The following is a 23,760-nucleotide window of genomic DNA, read 5'->3' as shown; positions in this document are numbered from 1 at the left end:
TGGTTTCATGGTTTGTTTCACGTATTGTATTCCTATATACGTGCAATGTCTTTATGTGTGACGATAACTTAAAATGTACGCTACATTTTAATAAAAAAAAATATATTGTATATTTTAAATACATGTGTGCAATATCAATTGTGCAAGCAATTCGCACTTTCCATTGTTTGTTCAGTCTATCGTTTGTGCTGTTTTTTTTTATTGCCTTATATATTTTATGTATGTGTATTTAAACATCACCCCTAGTATAGATGGAATAATTTAAGCTGTAATTTTAAGATTTGAGAATGTTTAAACAAAAGACCCTCTGTATTATATTAGGTAGTAAATAAATAAAATCATATACATATACATACATTGAATTGTATTTTTTTTATATCAATAGCATTACATATATACGTATGTAAATAGATATACATTTGTATGTAGATAGATAAAAAAAATCGGATATGACCAACCCATGACTTTATCTAAGTATTTGAAGAATATAAGAAGGTCACAAAACACAATTCGATAATTAAACTACATATACGTTCACACATACCGGTTATGAGAGCATTTTCGATGCAAATTGAGCGCAAATGTAGGGAAAATGTACTTGCACGAGACAAAAGCTCTACTTCCGGTTGTTGAATTTTGTTCGCAATTTTTTTATTACTTAAAATCACTATAATTGTTATACACTTTAAATATCAAGAAAATAGAAATAATTTAAAAGGTCAAAATAAAATAATGAAATATTGTTTTAAAAAAAATACTACTTACGGTTTACGAATTTTGACCAAAACCTTATCAGGTCTAAGTTAGTACATAAAGAATACAAATATAAATTTCAGCTTGATACGTTCAGGGGTGTTGAAAGAATCGTGGTCACAACATTTTTGACTTCTAAGAGGAAAAAATCCCACTTTCGGTTTATTATTAAAATATAGTGATTTTTTATTTATTTTCATCACATTTATAGAGAGAATTACAAGAATTATACTTGATTTTTTTCGTGAAGAGCACACATGTTTAAAGGGTCGAAAAAAAAGTGGAAGAAAAATCAAACAAGAGTAAACTGCCACTTGCGGTTGACGTATGCTTACCACATTTTATACATAACTTGGTATTAAGCTTAAAATTCTAGATATGAAATTTCAGTTCAATAAACCTAAAGGTTAGTGAGAAAAACATAAAAAACCTCGATTCTCTAGAGTAAAAGTACTACATACTTCCGGTTCAGGTAAAAATATAGAGGTTATAAAATTTATAATCTCTATTACTTGTAAAAAATTTTCAGATTCGGTTAGCGGTTTGGGAGATAATTGAATTAAAAAACTTAAATAAAAGGAGGTACCATTTCCAGTCAACTAAAAAATTTTCGCCGTATCGATAAGAATTTCAGTAACCGATACTAAGTTTCAGTTCGACAGGACTAACTGTGTTCAAAAAATCCCCAAAATACACACATTTTTTTCTAGATCATGAAAACATGATCAGTGGTCGATTCTGAGTTCGAACCAGTCAAAATCTCGAGTTGGAATTTTCACATAATGACAAAACTTCATCTATTGTTACTACGTACATATATATGTAGATAGAGTAAAAATTTACCTACAATGGATATGAATGGCTTTTGTTACCATTGTGTAGAGCAGATTTCATCAATCTTTTGTATTCGTTTAAATTTTTCAACAATACACATACGTAGTTCTGCAAAAAAAGATCCAACCCACACAAGTAATGTTTCAAAAAAAGCATTGTCATGAATTTTCTTTATACAAAGTTCCACACTACTTAACATGTAAGTAAAATTTTATTTGCCACAAAAAATTATTCATCATGTGGGTCGGTTTTTTTATGCATAACAACATCTAATTATTATTCTGTATATAAATTATATAAAATGCATACGTATTTAAAAGACAATACACAATCTAATTAAGAACAGGTTTGCATCTCGGCTAATGCCAAGGTGTGAAACTCGTCTAATTTTAAAATAGCCACTGGAGTGTTCCTAAAATTAAATTTAACCACACACCAGCAAACAGCGCACATGTTTGCATTTAGTAGTTCACAGAATAACCTTCAAGATACATCTTACAGACTAAATCAAACGTCAGGTAACATTGTGACAGTTCATTCATGAAACAACGGAAACTATATTGCAAGTCGGTGCTAATTCAATATCAATTTCAAGGTATTAAAAAATGTTAGACCGCCAACTGACAACCCAGGGCTACTTCCACAAACATCATCAGCAGGTGCGCAACTCAGTGGACGATGTGACGTTGAAGAACTTTACGAATTTAGAATGCGATGTGGACCGGGTCTCGTTTATTGCCAACATCCCGCAGGTGAGGGATTTCGATCCGTCGCTCAATATCAAAATGAACGATCCGACTTTCTCCATCGGAGCTAAAGACGTGGACAAGGCTAGAGCATTCAAAGATCAGGGCAATGCCGCTGTCCAAAAAGGTGATTGGGCACGAGCTTTGGGATTTTACACCGAAAGCTATCTAAACATGCCGAGTGAAAATGGTAACTTTATTTACAAATGTGTTGTAAATTTTATAACTATAATACTAAATTTGATTCGTCGCAGTTGCAGAGATAGCCGTCATCATAGCGAACAGATCAGCGGCGTTGTATCATTTGAAGTATTATGAACTTGCCATATTGGATGTAGATATGGCATTGGCACTAAATTACCCGAAAGAGTTGAGTTTTAAAGTTTACGATAGGAAAGCCAGGTGCTATTTAGCTTTAAAATGGAATACGGAAGCTATATTAGCATTTAGGTGAGTTGAAAAAACATACTATTATATAAAGAAATCATTATCTAATTAGAATAATTGTAACACTAAGTGGTCCTCATGTTTATTACTCTAATTAATAGCAATATACCAATTAGGTGAAGTCAATGTATTATATTAATCCAAATGGCTAACGTAGTTAGTATTTCCCCTAATTTTATTTTACTTTTGACATTCCGCAGTACAAGATCAACTCATTACCTGTTTTGTCTGTTTCGTTAAGATTTTGATTCTGTATGTATGTGAGTATGTGGTGGATGCGTCAACCAGTATGGAGAATAAATTTTAGAAAGCCAGGAATATATGTTGTGCCTAGAGATATTTAATAAAATAAAAACACGCACACAACCAATCAGCGTGAAGTGGTCCACGTGGACAAAAACGTTTGACCAATTAGAGCAACGACGATAAATTCTGACCAATGGGTGCATTTTAAGCATCTGCTATAGGCATGTGGGGTGATTACTGATCGCGTCGAAGAGACGCGGGGAAGTGGGGGGTGTGGAGCGTCTGACATGTGCTCCTGATATTGAGCACCTGACCTGGAACGGGTGACGTCAGCGTCATATGCGTTGATGCGACAGACGCACACTCAATTTTTTCTATTAATACGTACGCGCGCGCGCGCCTATATATTACCTTACATTATATTTATATATAACATATAACTTTATTTTAATTCGTGTATCAATTCCTCTCTGAAATCAACAGGCACAACACTAGTATAATCTATATCTATATATATAAAAATTAATGTCTGTGTGTGTGTGTCTCGAATAGGCTGCTAAACCACTGAACCGATTACGATGAAACTTTCAGGATTTGTTGTGTGCATGTCCGGGAAGATTACTGTAATAAAAAACGGGAACGGACACGGGAATGAGTGTCATTGCAACGCAATAATTTCAAATGTGTTCGCTACCTGCGTTTTTCCGACAAATGGGAACGGGAACGAGAATTTCATGTGTTATTATGGCATTGCAACGCATGCCGGGGTTCAGCTAGTATATAATTAAAATAAAACCGAAAAAAGTCTCTATCAATGTACCTAATACATATATAAATTTAAAAAAATCTATATATAAATGCAAATTTTCACAGGGAGACAGTGTCTGCTTTAGATATCGCTAAGCTTCCAAAGGATAGGCGCACAAAAATGCAGACAGACGCACAAATTATGATGGAAATATTAGAAAAAAGTATTCAAATGTTGAGCTCGAAGAACAAAAAAGCCAACGTCGATCAACCGATAAAGAAAATTGAAAAGAAAGAAATGCCACTACCACCAGTCATTGGAAAAAAGCATCCAATTTACGAAACAGCCACGAATGCCTTGAATATTGAATCCAATGAAACCGAAGGCAGATACGCTGTAGCCACTACTGATATCAGTGTCGGAGATGTAATCGACGTAGAACCGGCCCACTGCAATGTTCTCTTAGCTGAATTTTCCAAAACGCACTGTCAACATTGTTTCGAAAAGTAAAAATTTAAAATTTAAACTCGTATACACATGTATATTTGTATATCATTTGATTGGTATTTATGGAACTTTCAGATGTATCGCACCAGTCGCTTGCCCGACGTGCTCCAACATAGTATTTTGCAGTGACAAGTGCATGACTGCAGCTTCAGATTCATACCACAAGTACGAATGTCCAATACTGAAGATTCTGTGGAGGTCGGGCTGTTCAATCACTTGTCACATGGCGCTCAGAATCATCGTGCAGAGAGATTTGTCATACTTCGTAGCTGCACAGTCTACTTTGACTAAGCCCAAGGAAGGGAAATATTTCACCGACGATTACGCTCGTGTGTATCATTTGGAATGCAACGCCAATATGAGATCGAAAGCTGATTATTTCCAGCGTACGCATATGGCTGTGTTTCTCCTGAATCTCTTGAAGAAAACCAATTATCTGGCTTCGAACGAAAGCATGAACATCGGCGAGGTAGAAACGTACGCGGGGCAATTGATCTTGAGAAATTTGCAATTGTTGCAGTTCAACGCTCACGAAATATTTGAGCTTCAGTGTGAGAAGCCAATGTCTGATAGTGCAGTGTTGAGGAAAGATCAGGGCAAATCTGTGTTCATCGGCGGTGGATTGTATTCCGTGCTTGCTTTGTTCAATCACTCGTGTGATCCGAGCGTTGTCAGGTATTATTTTATCAACACATTGTAGTATATCTCAATTACATAATTTCTGATGCTATTTCATACCAGTAGATAGGTTGTGGGTTCAAGTCCCGGCTAAATACACTGCTGGCGAGGTCTTCTGATCATTAAAAATACACAGATCGACTGTCTATTGTTAGAATTTTCCGATTTTTCTAGTCTAATTGTTGAGTCAGATCCAATAAATCGGTATCTTCCCCCTCAGTTTCTCACAAATTTAAGTTATTGGCATCTCAAATTCGTTGAATCTTATTTTAATTTAATTATTCAATTAATCATGTACACTCGTCTAAACAGATTGCATCCAAAGCGACGAGTGTACTATACAGATTAAGGAACATATATCAAATTACGGGTGACCGTGAAAAAGTCGAAAATATTCGTTTATCATGCATACATATATATCAGTGGCGTGCAGTAAAAGTCTCTCTACCCCCGTCGTACATCCTCACTTAATTTGCGCGAGCAGGATACAACAGGAACAAGAGGAACAGGCTTTTCCTCTCGTATCCTGCGCGCGCACATTAAACAAGGCTGTATGACAAAAAGAGAGATAATTTCACCGCATGCCACTGATATATATTATATATACATAGTACCGTTTACCATGCACCCTTTTTTATGTTTCGACTTAAGATCTTTCGATTTTCGATCTATGCCTTCCGATATTTGCTTTTTCGACCTTTTCACTTTCGGTCCCGTGAGGTAGACCCATCAAATTACATATGAATAACCATTATATACTTTTTTGTAGACGACATCTATGGTTAAACATTGCAAACATTTTAAATTATATAATACGATCAATAAGCATTTTATACAGTACGAATATTTTTGTACATTAATCATCCACGGAGACATCTATGGAGAAATTTTTGCAGCATTTTTGTATATAATCGGCGAACCATGAGACACTGAACAACTCGAGGCTTACGAGAGAAATTGGGAAGGGAATGCCAACTTTTACAGGAACCGTTTCAATGAAAATCAGAAAAATTGACCTCGAGTGACAAACCAAGGTCTGACCAATATCGAAGCCGTGACACTGCACGAAATCATAATATGCTTACCACTAGACCACGCTGCTGGTTATAGAAGCTACCTGCAAAAATTTTCTGACTGTCCATAGATGCCTCTATTTTTACTAGCCTCTTCTTACTTCATATTACAAGGCCTCTTCTTAGGTTTTTCTCAATAGAAATCTCAATTTTTTAAACATAACAGTACATTATGTTATTCTATGTACTGCTATGTTTAAACAATCGTTAGTACTTGTGTACAAAAATTAATCCAACTATGTATGTGCCACCTTGGGGTAATTCCTATCATGGCAAATGTGTGTAAAATAATATCACCGATATAAATCATAGGTACTTTCAAGGCACAACAGTAATAGTGAGAGCGATAAAAAACATCAAAAAAGGAGAGCAAATATCTGAAAATTACGGTCCAATCTTCACAAGGAAACCATATACGGAGCGGAAGGCAGACTTGACCGAGCAGTACTGGTTCGAGTGCCATTGCATTGCGTGTGAACAAAATTGGCCGACGTTTGAAGAAATGAACGATACCATCATGAGATTCAAGTAACACTATTACCATTGATTTAATCAAACTTTATAACATCGAAAGCATACACATATGTAATACAATTTCAAGATGCGACGCTGGAACCGGATGTACGAACGTCATTCCGGTGCCGATAGACTGTCAGGAGTTCATGATACAGTGCGGTCTGTGCCAAAAGTACACCAATATACTCAAAGGGCTCAAACTGTTGCAGGTACTATGCGTTGCAATTGTATACATATATTGAAATAACTCTTTATTTTATACTATTGTACTATTCTTAGGATACGGAGCTCATTCACAAAATCGGCACAGACTTCTTAGAAAAAGGCAACTATGCTAAAGCCCTGGAGAAATTCATTGAAGAGTTGAAGATGTACGATGATACATTAGCGCCACCGTTCAAAGATTACAACATCTGTCAGCAGAATATAAGACGGTGTTTGTTGACGTTGGGCAATCTGTGTGTGCAGTAAACTTATTTATTTCATTATATCAAATAAAACAATTGTTTATCTTTGTGTATTATTTTTATTATTTACAGAGAATCCGTATTGTACATCGTCAATCGCAAATACGTACATATATGTTACAGTGAAACCATATTTCAAGTGAAAATATATATAAATCACCAATTCAAGTAGTGAAAATGTATCAACAATGAATTTACAAAGTTTAACTCTATAAATTTAACCCTAACAACCCAATCTTGAATGAATAAAACCAACCCTGAAAATGTAACTGGTTATGATTTCAATGAAAATATTTTTTCACTTGATGAATATAATTTCACTGTGACATATATAATATATAAATTTCCATCCTCTAGATATGCGTAAATATTACGTCACACTCTTGAAACACCCCCATAATACAAAAATGATAATATGTATAATAAAATCCATTTGAAGTTCGACGACGACAATAAAATAAATATACATATATTCAATTAGGACCGTTCACATATAATAATAGAGTCCTTATGCATGAAAACATAATAATTCAGACTCTTATCAGTTGTTTGATGTAAATATCGATGCTGATTTATAAGTTAGTAGCTCTAGAAAAGGCTTTCTTTATCTTTAAATGTCACTATGGTAACCACCTAGACTTAACTAAAAGAAAAATTATTATTTTGTTTAGCATTGTATTCAGTATGACAATTATTACACCAATTAGTGAATGAATATATGAATGATATTCATTAAAACTTATAATATAATGATATTTCAATTTCAACAATAGGGCCAATCCTATACGAAGATATATTTATGTACATAAGTTCAATCGGACTTAACCACTTCATCGCCATAAGTGCACCGGTGCGCGCTCCTTCCTATTTAAGGCTATGATTCGAAATTAATTTTGATCTCTTCACAATGACATCTAAAAATATCCCGTAATACTAATGAAATTGAAAAAAGTCTTCTGCGCATGCGTGTGAACTTATAATCCGATTATGATTTCTTACATTTAATGTATGCTAGACTTGTTTAATCAATCGTTCATTATACATGAGGCAAATAAATTTCGCACGTTATTAACGTTATCATTTAGCCAGTTCGCGGCTTGTACTTGTATGTAGGTATTATACGTTGTATATGATAATAATTTTCTAACAATTAATAATATTAACTAATTTGGATTATATTTTTTACTCTACGTCACTTTACGAGTTCGAACTAAATTTGAAAAGGTTTAAAACAAAATTTTAACAGTAAACACGCTGACAGTGACAGTTCACGCGCATGCGCAGAAGGCTTTGCGCCTGTCGCAGATATAGTACCTACAAATAGCCACATCCATAAATTAATCGAATCGGTGTCTACAAACGCGTGGCGATTAAGTGGTTAAACCACCAGCCAATTTGACTCGCAATCAATATACATAGTTCTCAATACAAGTGTAAAAAAACTTATCATTTGATAAAAATAAGTTTAAGTCTGATTTTCCATTTATTTTCTAAACTGAGCAGCCAACTTTAGACAACTTCAAATACATTCAATATAATTTGTAATCGACATTTCAACGGAATAAATATCTTGAAGGTAAACTGGAACATGTCCTATATATATTAAGGAGGTGGTAATGCCGGATGCTGTGGCAACATTTCCGGAGGAACAATCAGCATGTTCAGCAAATCGCGTACAGCTCGCCATAAAGAGCATTCATTATGCACGTTATATTCAACAAGCCTAAAACAAAATTAAAATTAAAATAAATAAAATACAACAATTGACGGGCTGAAAACCAGACTGGTACAAGTGACATTTAAAAAAAAAACTGGTTTAAGTGCTAAAATAATAGCATTTCATATATGCTATTATTTTAGCACTTAAACCAGATTTTTTTAAAAATGTCACTTGTACCAGTCTGGTTTTCAGCCCGTCAATTGAATTTAATTAAAAAAAAACATATAAAGCAAACCTTTTAAGTATATTGGAAGCTTGCTGCTGAAGAGACGACGGTGGATACTGTGAGGCAGGATCTCGCTTCTCCGCCAATTGGGTAATATTAGTAGCAACGTCGTACACTAACGGCAATACGACTTGAACTTCACCCTTGCTGAGACACAACTGCAGAAAAAACATTACATTAACAATGATTTTTATTGAGAGATGATAAAAATGATGTTGACACGTACGAATATGAGTATTTTGTTGCGGACGAGGAGTACAGCGGGTTGAGCTGTAGGCACGATGGGTGCGGCTTGAGGTGGAATCCGCAATGCCCATTGGAGATTCCATGGTGTGTTGCTGCCAGGAGGACCTGGAGGTCCGGGTCCGGCCAGCTCACGTCGCATGATCTGAACAATGTCACGAAGCACCCTCTGCGGTGCGCCCCAAGCTCGGCCCCAACCCCATATCGAGTTGGGTTTATACGGTGGACAAACAACACGCAGTTCAAAGTACTTTTCGATAACCTAAAAATTTACATTTGATAGTATTGTTCTTATATTGGTATCATTCAATTTAATATGTTAGGTGTATTATACTTGAAGTTCCTCAGCGGTCCATGTGTCGTTGTGTTCGGGCAAAGGCGCTAATGTCAAGTGTAAACTTTGCATATGGACTGGATGTAAGGCGACACGGCCGGTCAATCCACCAGCTTCAGCTCGGAAGACAACAACTCCAGGTTCGGCACAAGCGACGTGAGCCAACTATAAAATAGGAAAATGTATAATTACCAACTATTTTTAGTGAAATCTAATCATTATATACAATTTTACAAGCAAATCTTATAGTTTAATTAATTTTATCAGGCTCGTATTTTTCGGGTTAGAATTTTAATCCGTTTTTGGTCAGAATTTATATTAGGGGGACCGAAAAGTAATTAAAAAAAATATTCCCAAATTCCCTATATGCAATTTTCCAATGTGACGAGGATGATCCTGAACTATATAGACCATGGAGAGCCAATCTTCAACGTTAATTCCTCGATGGTTTCACAAGGATCTGATTCCACCATTGACGTCAGGATATCATCATCTAATTTTTGAGCTCTTCTTTTCGTGCAATCTCCTTGATGTCCCTATTCCTATTTTTTTAAATTGTTAATACCACTGATGACACTTTTTAAGTTTCAGAATATCCCCTAAGTATCGTTGATTGTTTTCACTGCCTCGTTTGCTTTCATTAATTGGTCTAACATCGGCATAAAATGACGCATGTGCCCTTCCTCTATTATTGGTCTCAACATCCTTCCTCAGGTAGAAATTCTTCTTTTTTAACAGAAACAGAAACTTCAACATAATAAAAAACTTAAGTGTTACTGGATCGTATCTCAACACAAACTGAATGCGAAAGAGGTCGTTGAAAAATTTAGATTACTTTTCGGTCCCCCTAATATTACATTGGTCAAAATTTATATTAACACATTCAGCCCGGCGCATGATTTCATACATTTGCCCATGTGACGGCATTAAATCACTTTACATAATGAGTTGTCCCTAAATCTTTAGAATTTTAGTGTTGGGGTGCTCAATGAAGTGGAACCGTAAAATTATAGTTTGCTATAGCATTATCCGCGTGGCCACCGGTGGTACACGCCGGGTTGAACGTGTTAAACGGTCAGAATACTACAACTAGAATACATATTAAATGGTCAGAATTTATATTGAATGGTCAGAATTTAAACTGGATTGGTATTAAATGGTCAGAATTATGTTGACAAATGGTCAGATTCATTTTTGTCAGTTGGCACTAGTAACATTACTAGTGCGTGCAATGTTGAAGATTGGTACAAGTGGTCAAGAGGACAACAGCCAAAGGTCAAACGAGTATCATTCGCGGTTCGGTGATTACTGGTCACAAAGTCACTAAAATCTCTATAACGGAATATCTAGCAGCCGAAAAATCCATCATACAACAAAGCGCCTTTGACGCATCGAGCGGCGCCCTAACTTATTTGGCGCCCTCGGGCGACGCCTGACCCAGCCCCCTCCTAAAACCGGCACTGGTTACAAACGGTAGAAGCACTTGCATTGCTTTGCAATACAAAGATTCACACTCTCCACTAAGATTCATCCAAAATGTAATTATGGTTTCATTTTGAAACTTTTGTTTTAGTGAGCTATCGCATGATAATTCTAACAATTTTTCTTTTTCGATGGTCGTCAGTTCGAATTCATCTTCTTCATTGTAGTTAAATGGATTCTGTATACACAAAAACTTTGAGAAATCAAGGTCTTTGAAATAATTGGAAAAATGCAGCACTTAAACATCCAAGTGCTCAGTAAAAAGATTTTTACTTGCTTCAATATTGGCTGTGGCCCAGAAATATTTGGAAGACTTAAAGTGGAGCACATTTGACCGATTCAAAGAAACCGGGTTCAAAGGGTGGATTATAGAATTGCCTCCAGAGAATTGGAGTAGTGGTCGATGCACTTGCCCTAATTATTTGAAGAAATATATTTGCAAACACATAATCGGGCTTGCGAGAGTTCTAAAATATATAAAACCTCCACCGGCAGCCAAACAAGATCCAATAGGTATGATGAGGAAAAGAGGGAGGCCAAAATTGGCAACTAAACCTCTTATTTTCGATTAGAAAAAAAAGTGTATGATATAATGATCGATAAATAAAAAATTATAATACTCTTTGTTGTTTTTGTTTTCATTTTTTTGTGTAATATATGATGATTACAGGTGTTACTATTGTATAATAAAATACTTTATATATATTATTGCTTATATATGTACATATATAAATATGTGATAGACCGTGGACCAGTATGGGGAACCAATCACAGCCGAGTATTCGAGACGCCGGGAATCGTGGTAGTGGGGAAGTGGGGGGAGGGGGAGCGTCACTCGCATTTGCGCCGGGGTTGCCAGCCGCGTCGGGGTCGAAGACACCCGGGGCGTCGGAGGCGTCAGGGGCGAAGGCCCTTGGGGCGTTGAAGGCCCCAGGGCGTCGGCGATGCACAAGAGGTATCACTTCGTAATTCGGGTATCAATTTCTTTCCGAAACCAGCCGTTTCGGAACTACCACCCGTTTCGATTTCGATTCTGGATTAAGGTGCACATACACACATTCATTCATCACTTCGAACGAGTTGGATTGCTGAGTGTATAATGTGCCACTTTTTATTAAGATTAATATTACGTGCGCGTGCGCCTATAAATTACCTTACATTATATATATATATATATATATATATATATATATATATATATATATATATATATATATATATATATATATATATATATATATATATATATATATATATATATATATATATATATATATATATATATATATATATATATATATATATATATATATATATATATATATATATATATATATATAACATATAACTTTATTTTTATTCGTGTTTCAATTCCTTTTCGAATTGAAATCAACGGGCCCAAGACTAGTAAATAATATTAACCGTATCCTCTTGTTGAATGAACCGTTGCAAGTGTCGCCGCATATAAACGCAACCGAGGAAGCGTTCCAATGGAGCGAGCAACGGGCCTGGTGCACCGACAGGAGGTTCGCACGGTGTACATAACACTTCCAATGCTCCGACGGGCAAAAGAGTGGCAACGGCTCCAGCCCAAGCTCGACCTCCGACCAAGACTCGACCAGCTCCCATAGCAACTGTGAAATAAAACAATCATAAATACACACAAGTAACACACAAATATATAAACCAAAAATAAATCAAACCTTTATGCTCTTGAGAACGAGCTGGAGACGGCCTCGGAACACTCGGTGATCCGGGCCAAGCAGTGAAAGGACTTCCTGAAATGCACCGATAATAAATACGCATCTAATAAAATGTAAATTAATCGTCGAGCGTTAATTACCTGGTGGAATGTAAGCAGGATTTGGAGAGGCGCTTGCTATTGACGGCAACGGTGATGCTCCAGGTTGATGCGGTGACGCTGGACTTGCATGAGCAACACCACCCATGGGAGGTGATGTCAAATTGAACGATCCACTGTGTCCCTATTAAATCAATTATGTACATACAGTACCATACAATAATTATATATTCTGTTGAATTTATATAAAATTACCTGATGAGGACTTGCTGGGTGTGGAGTGTGTGGTGCAGAGTGTGGGGTGTGTGGCTGAGGTGGTGTAAGTGGTGCGGGGAATCGAAGCAGTCCCCCGCTGCTCGACGAGCCTCCTTCTCGTGGTGACACAGGTGACGGTGGATTGTCATCTTCGGATATCACGCGGGTGCCACTCTCTGACACGTACAGAGATAGAAAACTCTGAAATTATACATATGAATATGTTGAAAAACGATATTCAGTATTATATATGATATTAAATTAATTTTATATTTACTTTGAGTCCTTGAGTCGGAGTGAATTCTCCAACGACGGTACTTCTATCGAAGCGAGAGTACGCCCCGTCTCTAACCGCTACTACTCCACCTCCTCGGACCGCGACTTCCAAACAATACGTGCCTTGATAGACAACTCGCACCTAAGAAATGTATAATATATTAATATATTGAAGCATTGAATTATAGTATGAAATATTGAGGTATATTTATACAAAAAAGAAAATTTTGAGATATAAGAAGCAAATCCACCCCTAGAGTTATCGTTTTAGAAGACAATAGATTGAGCTCGAGCTAGTCGTCAAAATTACACCTTTTTGAGTATTAACCTTTCCACCGCGTACGACTACTATACATGTCCGAGCGAACATGCCCTCAGCGCGTGAGACACGCATAGATGTCTTGGAAGTTCCAACCTGTATAAGAGCCGTCTATTGTGTTAAAATTTTATAACTTGGTTGAAAATATTACTAAATGTATACTTGACCAAATTCAATAGATGGCAGTAGTCAAAAAAAATTCAATATAGGCTAAAATAATTTATAAAATATTACAACCTATATTTATAGTCGAAAACGCGATAACAAAATCCGCAAAAAAGCAGCCGCGTACAGGGCATGTTCGCTAAATTTGGTGACGCGGGCAAAGGTTTAAGAATACATAGATACATAGATGGCAGAAAAAATTTTAATATAAAATTCGCAGACGATACAATGTGAAGAGGATGAAATGGCTGAACTGCTTCGAAGAATAGAAATATAAAGTAAACACCTGGGTCTACAGATAAACGAAAATCCTCTTCGTTGATAGATTCCAGTCTTTCATAAAGTACAATGCTTCAAAAGACTATGAGGAAGTCAACGATTTTATCTACCTAAGTGCCTCGATCTCAAGAGAAAGATGATGCCAATCAGAAATCTGCAGAAGAATAAGAATGGCGAAAATGGTGATGATTAATCTGGCAAATATATGGAAAAACGCTCAATAATAACAAGAACGAAAATCTGTCTGAGGCCAATCTCTAGTGATCCTCATTGATTGTATGGAGTCGGAGGATGGACGCTTAAAACGAGAGACATGTTAGATGCCTTCGAAATTCGGTGCCAGAGGCGGATCCTGTACATCCCATAAACCACAAGACGCACCAACATATCCATCTTTAAGGAGCTGGGAGTTTCAGAGAGACTCGTCACAATGTGTAGGAAAAGGATTCTTTCCTACTTTGGCCATATTGCCAGGAAGAATGTGCAAAGTCTGGAGATGCTGGTAGTCACCATAACACTAAAAAGAAGTCAAGTGAAAAGATAGTCTCCCATAAGATGGTCAGAACAAATTAAAGAACTGACGGGATCGTCCCTAAATGCTGCTTTCAACTTGGCACAGGACCGGGATGAGTGGAGGCGGATCTTCCACTGGATTCCAGATGATATCAATGACCACGACGCTCAGCATTGAGCAAATGAGGAAGAAGAATATAAATGTATGACGCACAATCAACTAATAGTCTGAATTTGATTTTAAGTTTATATCTAAGATTGAGCTTGGTATTGGATGTGAACTGTCATTCAATTGTAATCATATCAAATTCATATAAAATTTTAAACATTAAGTAGGCACATATGTATATATCAGTTTGGTAATCGTAAGGTAAATTGGACTGTGATCATATCATATAAATCGAAGAAGCCTAAAGTAGAAGTTTAATACCGATTTGATTCATACCTTTCTCCACGATTGAGGAACTAATGTGAAGCTTTGTACTGGAACTTGGGGTCGTGAATTTTGCAGACCGAGATGCGGCATAGTAGATAATCTTCCCAATGCAACTAATGGTGCATACGTTTCACGTAGAGCAGCCATAAGTTGTAGCAGATCTTTGTTTCTGAAACAAAAAACATGAATCAATACATATGTATAAATGAACATAAAAACATTGCAATATATACTGGAAATCAGCATTCATATCTCCTGTACATAAGAAAGGAAAAAAAAACGAAATTTCCAATTACAGGCCTATATCAAAGCTATGTATATTTGCTAAGATATTAGAAAAATTAGTGTACGACCAACTTTTTCCAGCTATCTCGCAATCTCTTAGTATGCAACAACATGGTTTTCAGAAAGGACGCTCAGTTACAACAAATTTACTACTATTTAATGATTTCGTTACTAATGCCATGAACGATCGGTCTCAGGTTGATACTATATATACAGATTATAGTAAGGCATTTGACAAGATTGATCACGATATTCTCCTTGAAAAACTTTTACAGATCGGTATTCATGGTGATCTCTATAGATGGTTCACCTCATACATTACGCGTCGATCACAGGCTGTCTCATTAAATGGATTTATATCGAAATGGATGAATATTCCTTCTGGTGTTCCACAAGGCTCCCTCTTGGGACCTCTATTATTCAATATTTTCATCTTCGATATTGAAAAATGTTTTCAGAATTCAAATGTACTATTATTTGCTGATGATATGAAGATTTTCAAGAGAATAGACAACCGAAATGATGCTTTGGCCCTACAAGATGATTTGTTCAGACTAGAGGCTTATTGCAGCATAAATAAGTTGGAAATTAATGTAGCAAAATGCTCCTGCATAACCTTCACCAGAAAACTATGTCCAGTTGACTTTCCTCATTCAATTAACGGACATAGACTCACAAGGGTATCGGAAATTAGGGATTTGGGAGTCTTTTTAAACTCTGATCTATCCTTTAGTAAACATATTGACAATGTTGTAGCTCGAGCGTCGAAGGCCCTCGGGTTCGTCATCCGGTCCTCCAAATGCTTTACTTCTATAAAATCATACAAAATACTATATTGTGCATACGTAAGAAGTATTGTTGAGTTTGCATCCCAAGTTTGGAACCCAGATTACTCTGGTGCAAGAGACAGATTGGAGCGCATTCAGAAGAGATTCCTGAGGTACGTCAGTAGCCGTTTTGGATTAACCTATACTTCCTATGAAGATGCTTGTAGGTGTCAGCATCTACTTCCTCTTGTCAAAAGAAGGGAGATAGCTGACATCTCAACAATTTTGAACATCCTTAACGGCTCGATTGACTGTCCTCAATTATTGAGCAGACTATCATTGCGTGTACCAAATAGAATGACTAGATGTAATGAGCTCCTTTACATACCTAATACTTTTTCTAATTATGGAAGAAGCTCATTCATCTGGCGTGCAAGCTCCACCGTCAACACACTAATCTTAACAATTTCTATGTTTGACTTATTTAATATTAATGCTATACAAGCTAGAGTAATTATTGCAAATTTGTTTTTCGATGATTAATTTTAATGAAAGTTTATGATTATGATTATGAATTTTTATTTTGATGTATTTATTTTGTCTTTTTGTTTTTTGTTATATATTATATTTTTTATATTATTTCATAATTTTTATCATATTATTATTCTTATTATTTTGATATTTTTATTATACTGTTATTTCTATTTTTTTTCTTTTTTTGTTTTCTTTAACTATCTTACTCTATTATCATTTTTGTTTCTTATTTTAAATGTTTGAGCTTTTCTTTTTTTACCTATATGTGAAAATTATTAATGGTTTACTTAACATAATTATATTTTTTTTACTATCAATCTAATAAACTGTAAACTGTAAATTTTCCAAATAAATAAAATAAAATAAAATAAAATAAAATATATATAAATCCTACTTGTTCAGGAACGCTTCAAGCTGGTGATGAATCAGAGCGTGAGCATTCGCCGCACCCGGCGCTGCAGCCGGTTTAATTCTCAAGCGACCTCCAGACCAGGTCACGGTACACCGAGCGCGACCTCCAGGCCCCGCACCCAATACTAACCGTCTATAATCGTAGGAGACGATGGAAATGTGTGCTTCGGCTGCTTCTCGTTCTAAAATCAAACTCACAACTAAAAAATATGAACCAAAACAAATACGAAAATAAATACTCATACATACCAGCAGGATCTCTTTGAGTATAGTGATAAACTAATGAATGCAGTTGTACGACAGTTGCCCAGTCGGCAAGCAAAGCTTCGGCGGCACGAGCGGCTCCTTCCGAACACATCTCATATTGAAAGTATACGCATCTTCTCATGCCTACAAGAAAAATATGATTACGAATCTAAATACTAATAAATTTTAACCCAAGCAGAGCTGGGTGCTGTGTAATCACCTTGTTCTTTGGGATGCAAGCTACGGAGCGGCGACGAATGAAACACAAGCTCGACGGTCCAAATCCGTGCCTGGTTTCGGAGATGAACTCTTACAGCGGCAGCGAGCAGACGTCGCATCAACGCTCCGGCAGCTTCCGAAGACGCTCCAGCTTCACCAGGCCACGGTAGTGATATTAATCTGAGAGTTGGCCCTCCACCTCCAGCTTCGACTTGCACTCCACCATGACACACACCCTTATTCGACAACTGAAAATACGAATACGATTTAGACGACAAAACCACCCAATACGTACGATACATCATAATTCAAGGCACTGACTTCTTGAGCTAGATATATGAATGGTATGCGTTCATCGGCTGCTGCTACGATGTGCGCTAATTCCGGTAGAAAATATGCTGGTTGTTTCGATCGAACCGATCTTCCCGTTGCCGAAGCCTTTCGTTTTCCGGTCGAATCTTAAATAGTATGAAAATTATTGTTTGTATTTGGATTATATAGGTATATATATATTGTGGATATTGAATGATACTCACAAGGCGGATCTACCGGTGTGAATGGACCATGAGTTAAGACGAATGTGTCGAATTGTACGAGTGATACGATCTTGAAGAATGCACCTCCGTTTTCGGTCTCCGGCTCTTCTTCATCAGGGCCGCACCTTCGAACGGTGGCCAAATGAAAGCACAGTCGAACGCCGTTGGGACCGTCGGCTAGCATTTCCACCACCTATTACGATTAAAAACATAAGTATTAGTAAAAATAAAAAAATGTTCGTACAAAAGAGAGTGCATATGTTTCTCCTACATTTCTTCAAATATGGGATTCAGCGTAATCGATCACTGTCAAGCAAGGATAAATAGAAGGAAAAAATTTCACCGAAAACACTCCAGGGGGTGATTTTTGGGACTGTGTACCATCTTTAAAAGTATCTAAAAAAAAAAACACGCACCACATACCACTCAGTGTGTTTTCGCTCTAACTAAGCCCACTAAGCCACAGCGTAGTGCACTGGTAGAGCTACTGCATACCAGTATATAGGTTGTGGGTTCAAGACCCGTTCAAATAAGCTGCTGGCGAAGTTTTATGGTTATTTGAAAAAAAACACAGATCGACCATCTGTTAGAATTTTCTGATTTTTCTAGCTTAATTGTTGGAACAGATCCAATAAATCGGTATCCTCCCCCTCAATTTCTCACAAATTCTATTTATTGACATCTCAAATTTGTGGAATGTGATAAATGCTACCTACATTATTTATCAATTTTTTTTTTATTGCCGATAGATGTCTCTATTTGTATTCTATGTACTGTTACGTTCATAGAAGTAGAATGCATAGAATCGCTCTCAGCCTCCAAAAATGTTGCTACAAAAACTCTGCGCGGCAGAGTTTGTTCATTGTTTGCTAAACTTTGTCTCTCTTCTGACTTTCCGTCTCTCTCTTCGATGGCTCGCTTTTAGACGATACCTTTGTTAACAATGAACATTCTATGCATTCTACTTCTATGGTTACGTTTGAATAATTGTTAGTACTTTTGCGTAGGGTGTTGCGAGTTCAGGTGAGTGAATCCAAATGAATAATTGTGATATAGCATATGTACCTCCTTCTAAAGGACAAGTTGCTCACTACAGCTTCCCCGATTCATTTATGTATCTATTGTCTCACGCTCTCGAGTTCTGATAATTCTAGCGGGTACTTACTGAGTCCCCTTAGGCCAATTCGGGGGTCTCCATTGTTCGCCCCCGAATGGACTTAGACAGCCGATACTCTGTCTTGTGTTCCCACGTTACAGTACTTATGTACAAAAATTAATCTAACCATATGTGTCGTCTTGGTGTAATTCCTGTCATGGCATCAAATATGTCACTATATATTTTTTTTTTGTAATAGTTAATGCCACATTTTAAACCTACCAAAACTTGACTGTTATGTCGATGGAATGTAACGTAGAGCCGATGTTGCGACAAGCGTTCGATCGGATGACCAGGCGGCGTGATCAACGGCAAATGTTCTGAAGCCCGTGCTGGCAAATGCTGCAACGTTTTTTCACAACGTCGAGTCATCAACCAAAATCTACAAACAAATTACAACATTAAAAGAAAACTTGACATATAAACAACGCCTACATGAAAAATACAAACCTGAGATCGGCCAGAAGTGGGACGAGTCGAGTACGATCGGCAGCAGCCAAAGCATTAGGCAAAGCTGGCGCCAGTGGAGCTTTCGGATGTTGTGGTACGTGACACCTCAACTGGCCACAATGCACACCGACGGCCACCAGTAACTGCTCGGCTCTCAGACACGGTTGCAATAAAGAACATGACAAAACGCACGGCGACCCACCTAGTGTACATTCGACCTAAAACAACAATAAAAATACTTTCAACATCGAAATTATGATACAAACATAATAAAAAGAACAAAAAACACTCACCCCTATTTCAGTGAGTAATATTTTCAAATCGTTGAGCCTTGCTCGAGATCTGACATGGATTATGGTAACTAATAAACGTTCCATTGACAGTGGAGACGCAGATAGAGCTTTAGCGGCGGCAGCTTCTTGTTCAACGCCCAATTGAGGAATATGCACGGCAGCCAGAGGACGTCCCGGACAGCTTGGATCAGCTTGAACGGTGACACGGTATCCTAATTCACAACCCAACTCCCTAAAATGTATAAATTCACATTAATATCAATCTAAATAGTACAAATTTCAAAGCATATATGAAATATTTCATTACTTCCAATACGAAACGGTCAATTTTCGACCGGGCACATATTGATCAACTTGAACGTGACGACCTAGTCGATCCCGCGCCAATCTCAACGTCTGTGTATACAGCAATTCCAATTGCAAAGATCGGCAGAAATATGCCAAGACGGCTAAGAGAGCGTGCGGTCCACCGCCTGCCGCCAATCTGGCTTGAGCTACCGATCGTATGTACGTTACTTGGCGAGGATGTACCAGTGGTTTCCCTTCTAAAAAATTAAACGACATTATACTATGTACTTGTAGACAAGCTGAAAAGTTCGTGTAGTGCAAACTGACCGCCGATATCCGTGTCTTGGATTAAAATTGCGACGTCTAAAAGTCGCCAAGGTAACGTTGGTGAATCCCCCATTACTGTTAGTGATACGCTGAACTCCTGGCCTACTTGAAATGTGACTCGACCGTTTTCTACCTATAAATGAAATTAGAATGTTAAATATTTTATAAAGATATTAAAATATTTAACATTCCAAAAAGACATGTCTATATATGTATGTATGTATTGTATGCTCGGCATAACGAGGAGAAATAGGAAACGGAATATGTGAGCGAGAAGTATGACAAGGGTAGTTGATATAGTGGAGAGAGTAAATGGACTGAAATGGTAATGAGCGGGTCAATTAGCTAGAAGAATAGACGAAAAAAGTGTTGGAATGATACCCGAGAGAAGGTAAAAAGGTGAAAGGAGGGCCGCAAAGGAGATGCTTGGGTGAAATTAAGAAAGTGTGGGATGGATGAGTTGCATAAAACGAAGAAGAATTGAAGCATGTTGGAGAAGACTTTAACTAACAGTGTACGGTGAATGGCTGTAAATCAAATGCGGAAGTTAGATTGATCGAAAGTATCGATATAAAGAAAGCTACTCAAAAAATTTCTCATTATACAGTATAAAACATGAAAACATAGCTTAGCGATTAGCGTATAATGCTAACGATTGAGGGGTCACGAGTTCGAGCCCTGATCCAGTGTTGCTGGCCGGACCTTGGATTTATTTCTAAGACTCCAGGTTGATCGATCGAAAACAACAACAACAGCAATCGTTGTTGACGTCATGATTGTCGTATTTGACTATTTTTTTGTGAACCAGTGCATAAGTGGTATGAAACATTTTACATATATTGTAATTTATTATTATTACATACATATATATTTATACCAACTTGGGTAGTTTTCTTATCCTACTATTTTGTATCTATAATAATATAGAATATAGAATAATAACAAAAACAATAGAAAATCGTTTTCTATTATAGAGGTCACGAGCCATCGCGCAATTAAATTCAACTAAAATCGAGGAGAGAAAGATCGAGGGAGAGAACCACCAAACACCCGCTTCAAATGTATTGTTTAAAATACAATGCACAGTAAAGTATGGCACGCTCAGCCAGTGAAGTATGTTAATAAATAATATTATTAACATGTTTTTTCTTCAAAAAAATTATAAACGTTAGCATTTTTTACTAGGATTGGATTTAGGACTAACGTCACAGCAGCGAAGGGTTAAATAAAAATGAAACAGCAAATAAATTGTTTTAAAACCTTGAAAGTCCTCATATTATCAGGCAAAGAACATGTGACCAAACGTTGGCGAATGACATGATTCAAAGCTTTGAGAGTCGCCCTGCGTTCAGCTGCCGTCAAACCCTCAGCAGGAACAAGCCTTTCCCGGATACAGGCTGGAAGCCGAGCGTATGTCCCTTGCGTCAGCACTTCAACTGCAGCGGGAATGTGAAACGTCGGCAAACTAAAAACACAAAACACATCAATAACTAAACAATTCTTTCCGACATTGTCGGTATAATTTGGAGGGTAAATGTACCGCGCGTGAACGAGCGTTTCTCGGGCCATCCTCGCCAGCATGTCAGCCGTGTCGACAAAGAGCATCGCCTGCTTGTCCAAGAACGCCATGATGTGAGCTGAGCGGTCGACTTTCGAGGCGCTACCGGCCCATTTGACCAGGGCGAGGAGTCTGACGAACAACTGTCGACTCCTCGCCGATAGCTTGTAAATTTCGACCTTCCTCTCCATGTCCGTCTTGCGAGGCAATCTAAGTTTTGGAATGAATGTTAATTATTATATTGTACGTGTTGGTGTGTTTGGTGTGTGTTTTATTGTACTTACAGCTCGGCGAGTACGGTGAGTTCATGGTAAGTTCTTTGTACGATGAAGTCGATCAATACGGCGAGGGATATTGAACCGCCTCGAGCTCCGCCACCCTCCGAAACCGCCAAACAACCTTCCAAAGCTACGGGCAGCATCTCGACGATTTAATATTACATCACTGGAGATATATTTGTATCAGTTTCATGAAAAAAATATTGATTTGTTTTTTTTTTTAACTATTTTCTGAAAAAAGAATGGAATCATTATTTTAATTTTGTATAATATATGTATTTGTTGAGAAATTTCCAATATTGAGTAATGAAATTATCATAATAATTTATATTAAAAAGTCGGTAAGTTCCTGCAAATGTATATGTAAGTATAGAATATCATTACTATTACATATATATTAGGTCGGTTCGGTGATTACTAGTCAAATGTGAACCGGTCACAGGACAACCGGTCGCTCTAGATCGGTCACACGTGATCACCCGTCACACTAAAACTGGTCACACCCTAAAATCGGTCACGAGAAAACTGGTTGACTTTATAGAATATCATTACTATTATATATATTAGGTCGGTTCGGTGAGTACTAGTCAAATGTGAACCGGTCACAGGACAACCGGTCGCTCTAGATCGGTCACACGTGATCACCCATCACACTAAAACTGGTCACACCCTAAAATCGGTCAACCAGTTTTCTCGTGACCAGTTTTATGGTGTGACCAATTTTCTCGTGACCAGTTTTAGTGTGACGGGTGATCACGTGTGACCGATCTAGAGCGACCGGTTGTCCTGTGACTGGTTTACATATGACTAGTAGTCCGTTTACCATTAGGTCGGATCATATAACATATAGTATATTAAGTAATATAACAGATTAAATTCCAGACACGCAAGTATGTATGTCTACAGATGTGTGATATTTGACACGAATGTACTGTGACTACAATAAATGTCCAAATGTATTATCAGTAAATAAATGAAATCTGAATTTGATAAAATTTTTAATACGTTTAAATCTATTCGAACGGTGCAAGTACACAGAAATATAAATGTTGGTACTTTTTTATTATTTATTTCTTAAAATTATGTTGTGCTACATTATGAATATGTCTAGACTGTAAATATTCGGCGAACGAATATACAATCAAGGAATCAATATCAGTTTATAAATTTCAACTGATTACATTTACTATACGGGAAAGGTCGTATGCGTTTGGCAGAACGATATTTACGTGAATTTGATGGCAGAAATCGTAGAAAACGAGAGGAGCCAAATAATGTGCAGCGGCACGCTACCGAACTGACGGATAGCTTTGCGAGTCGCAATATCAGAAAACGACACACCTGTCAC

At 37.1% G+C, this 23,760-nt stretch overlaps 2 protein-coding genes across 3 annotated transcripts; one reads left to right on the top strand and one right to left on the bottom strand.

The window, feature by feature from the left end:
• Positions 1-1,741: 1,741 nt before the first annotated feature.
• On the top strand, positions 1,742-7,435 carry LOC143909814 (protein-lysine N-methyltransferase SMYD4-like). The gene is made up of 9 exons (XM_077428025.1): positions 1,742-1,786; positions 1,929-2,105; positions 2,183-2,523; positions 2,588-2,783; positions 3,900-4,280; positions 4,357-4,956; positions 6,345-6,560; positions 6,634-6,757; positions 6,828-7,435. Exons 3-9 carry the CDS (start codon positions 2,193-2,195, stop codon positions 7,017-7,019), a joined length of 2,040 nt encoding a protein of 679 aa, XP_077284151.1. The 5' UTR covers positions 1,742-1,786; positions 1,929-2,105; positions 2,183-2,192; the 3' UTR covers positions 7,020-7,435.
• MED14 (mediator complex subunit 14) lies at positions 7,084-23,760 on the bottom strand. Of its 2 annotated transcripts, XR_013260376.1 has the most exons (25): positions 23,642-23,746; positions 22,419-22,643; positions 22,117-22,344; positions 21,837-22,041; positions 20,577-20,709; positions 20,269-20,506; positions 19,962-20,193; positions 19,669-19,886; positions 19,441-19,600; positions 18,063-18,255; positions 17,848-17,984; positions 17,528-17,774; positions 17,311-17,451; positions 17,045-17,243; positions 15,074-15,233; positions 13,354-13,494; positions 13,077-13,277; positions 12,864-13,005; positions 12,724-12,798; positions 12,443-12,654; positions 9,539-9,703; positions 9,188-9,466; positions 8,971-9,119; positions 8,305-8,738; positions 7,084-7,971 (listed from the first exon to the last, which is right to left on the bottom strand). XR_013260376.1 is itself a non-coding variant. In XM_077428020.1 (24 exons), exons 2-24 carry the CDS (start codon positions 22,553-22,555, stop codon positions 8,618-8,620), a joined length of 4,113 nt encoding a protein of 1,370 aa, XP_077284146.1. In that variant the 5' UTR covers positions 22,556-22,643; positions 23,642-23,760; the 3' UTR covers positions 7,084-8,617. The 2 variants fall into 2 exon arrangements, 1 of the variants encoding a protein (XP_077284146.1); XM_077428020.1 differs by having other exon boundaries at positions 7,084-8,738; positions 23,642-23,760.

This window comes from Arctopsyche grandis, chromosome 3 (assembly GCF_051622035.1).
Source record: "Arctopsyche grandis isolate Sample6627 chromosome 3, ASM5162203v2, whole genome shotgun sequence".
NCBI lineage: Eukaryota > Metazoa > Arthropoda > Insecta > Trichoptera > Hydropsychidae > Arctopsyche > Arctopsyche grandis.
The sequence above is the reverse complement of the archived record's forward strand: the minus strand, read 5'-3'. Positions and strand labels throughout refer to the sequence as shown.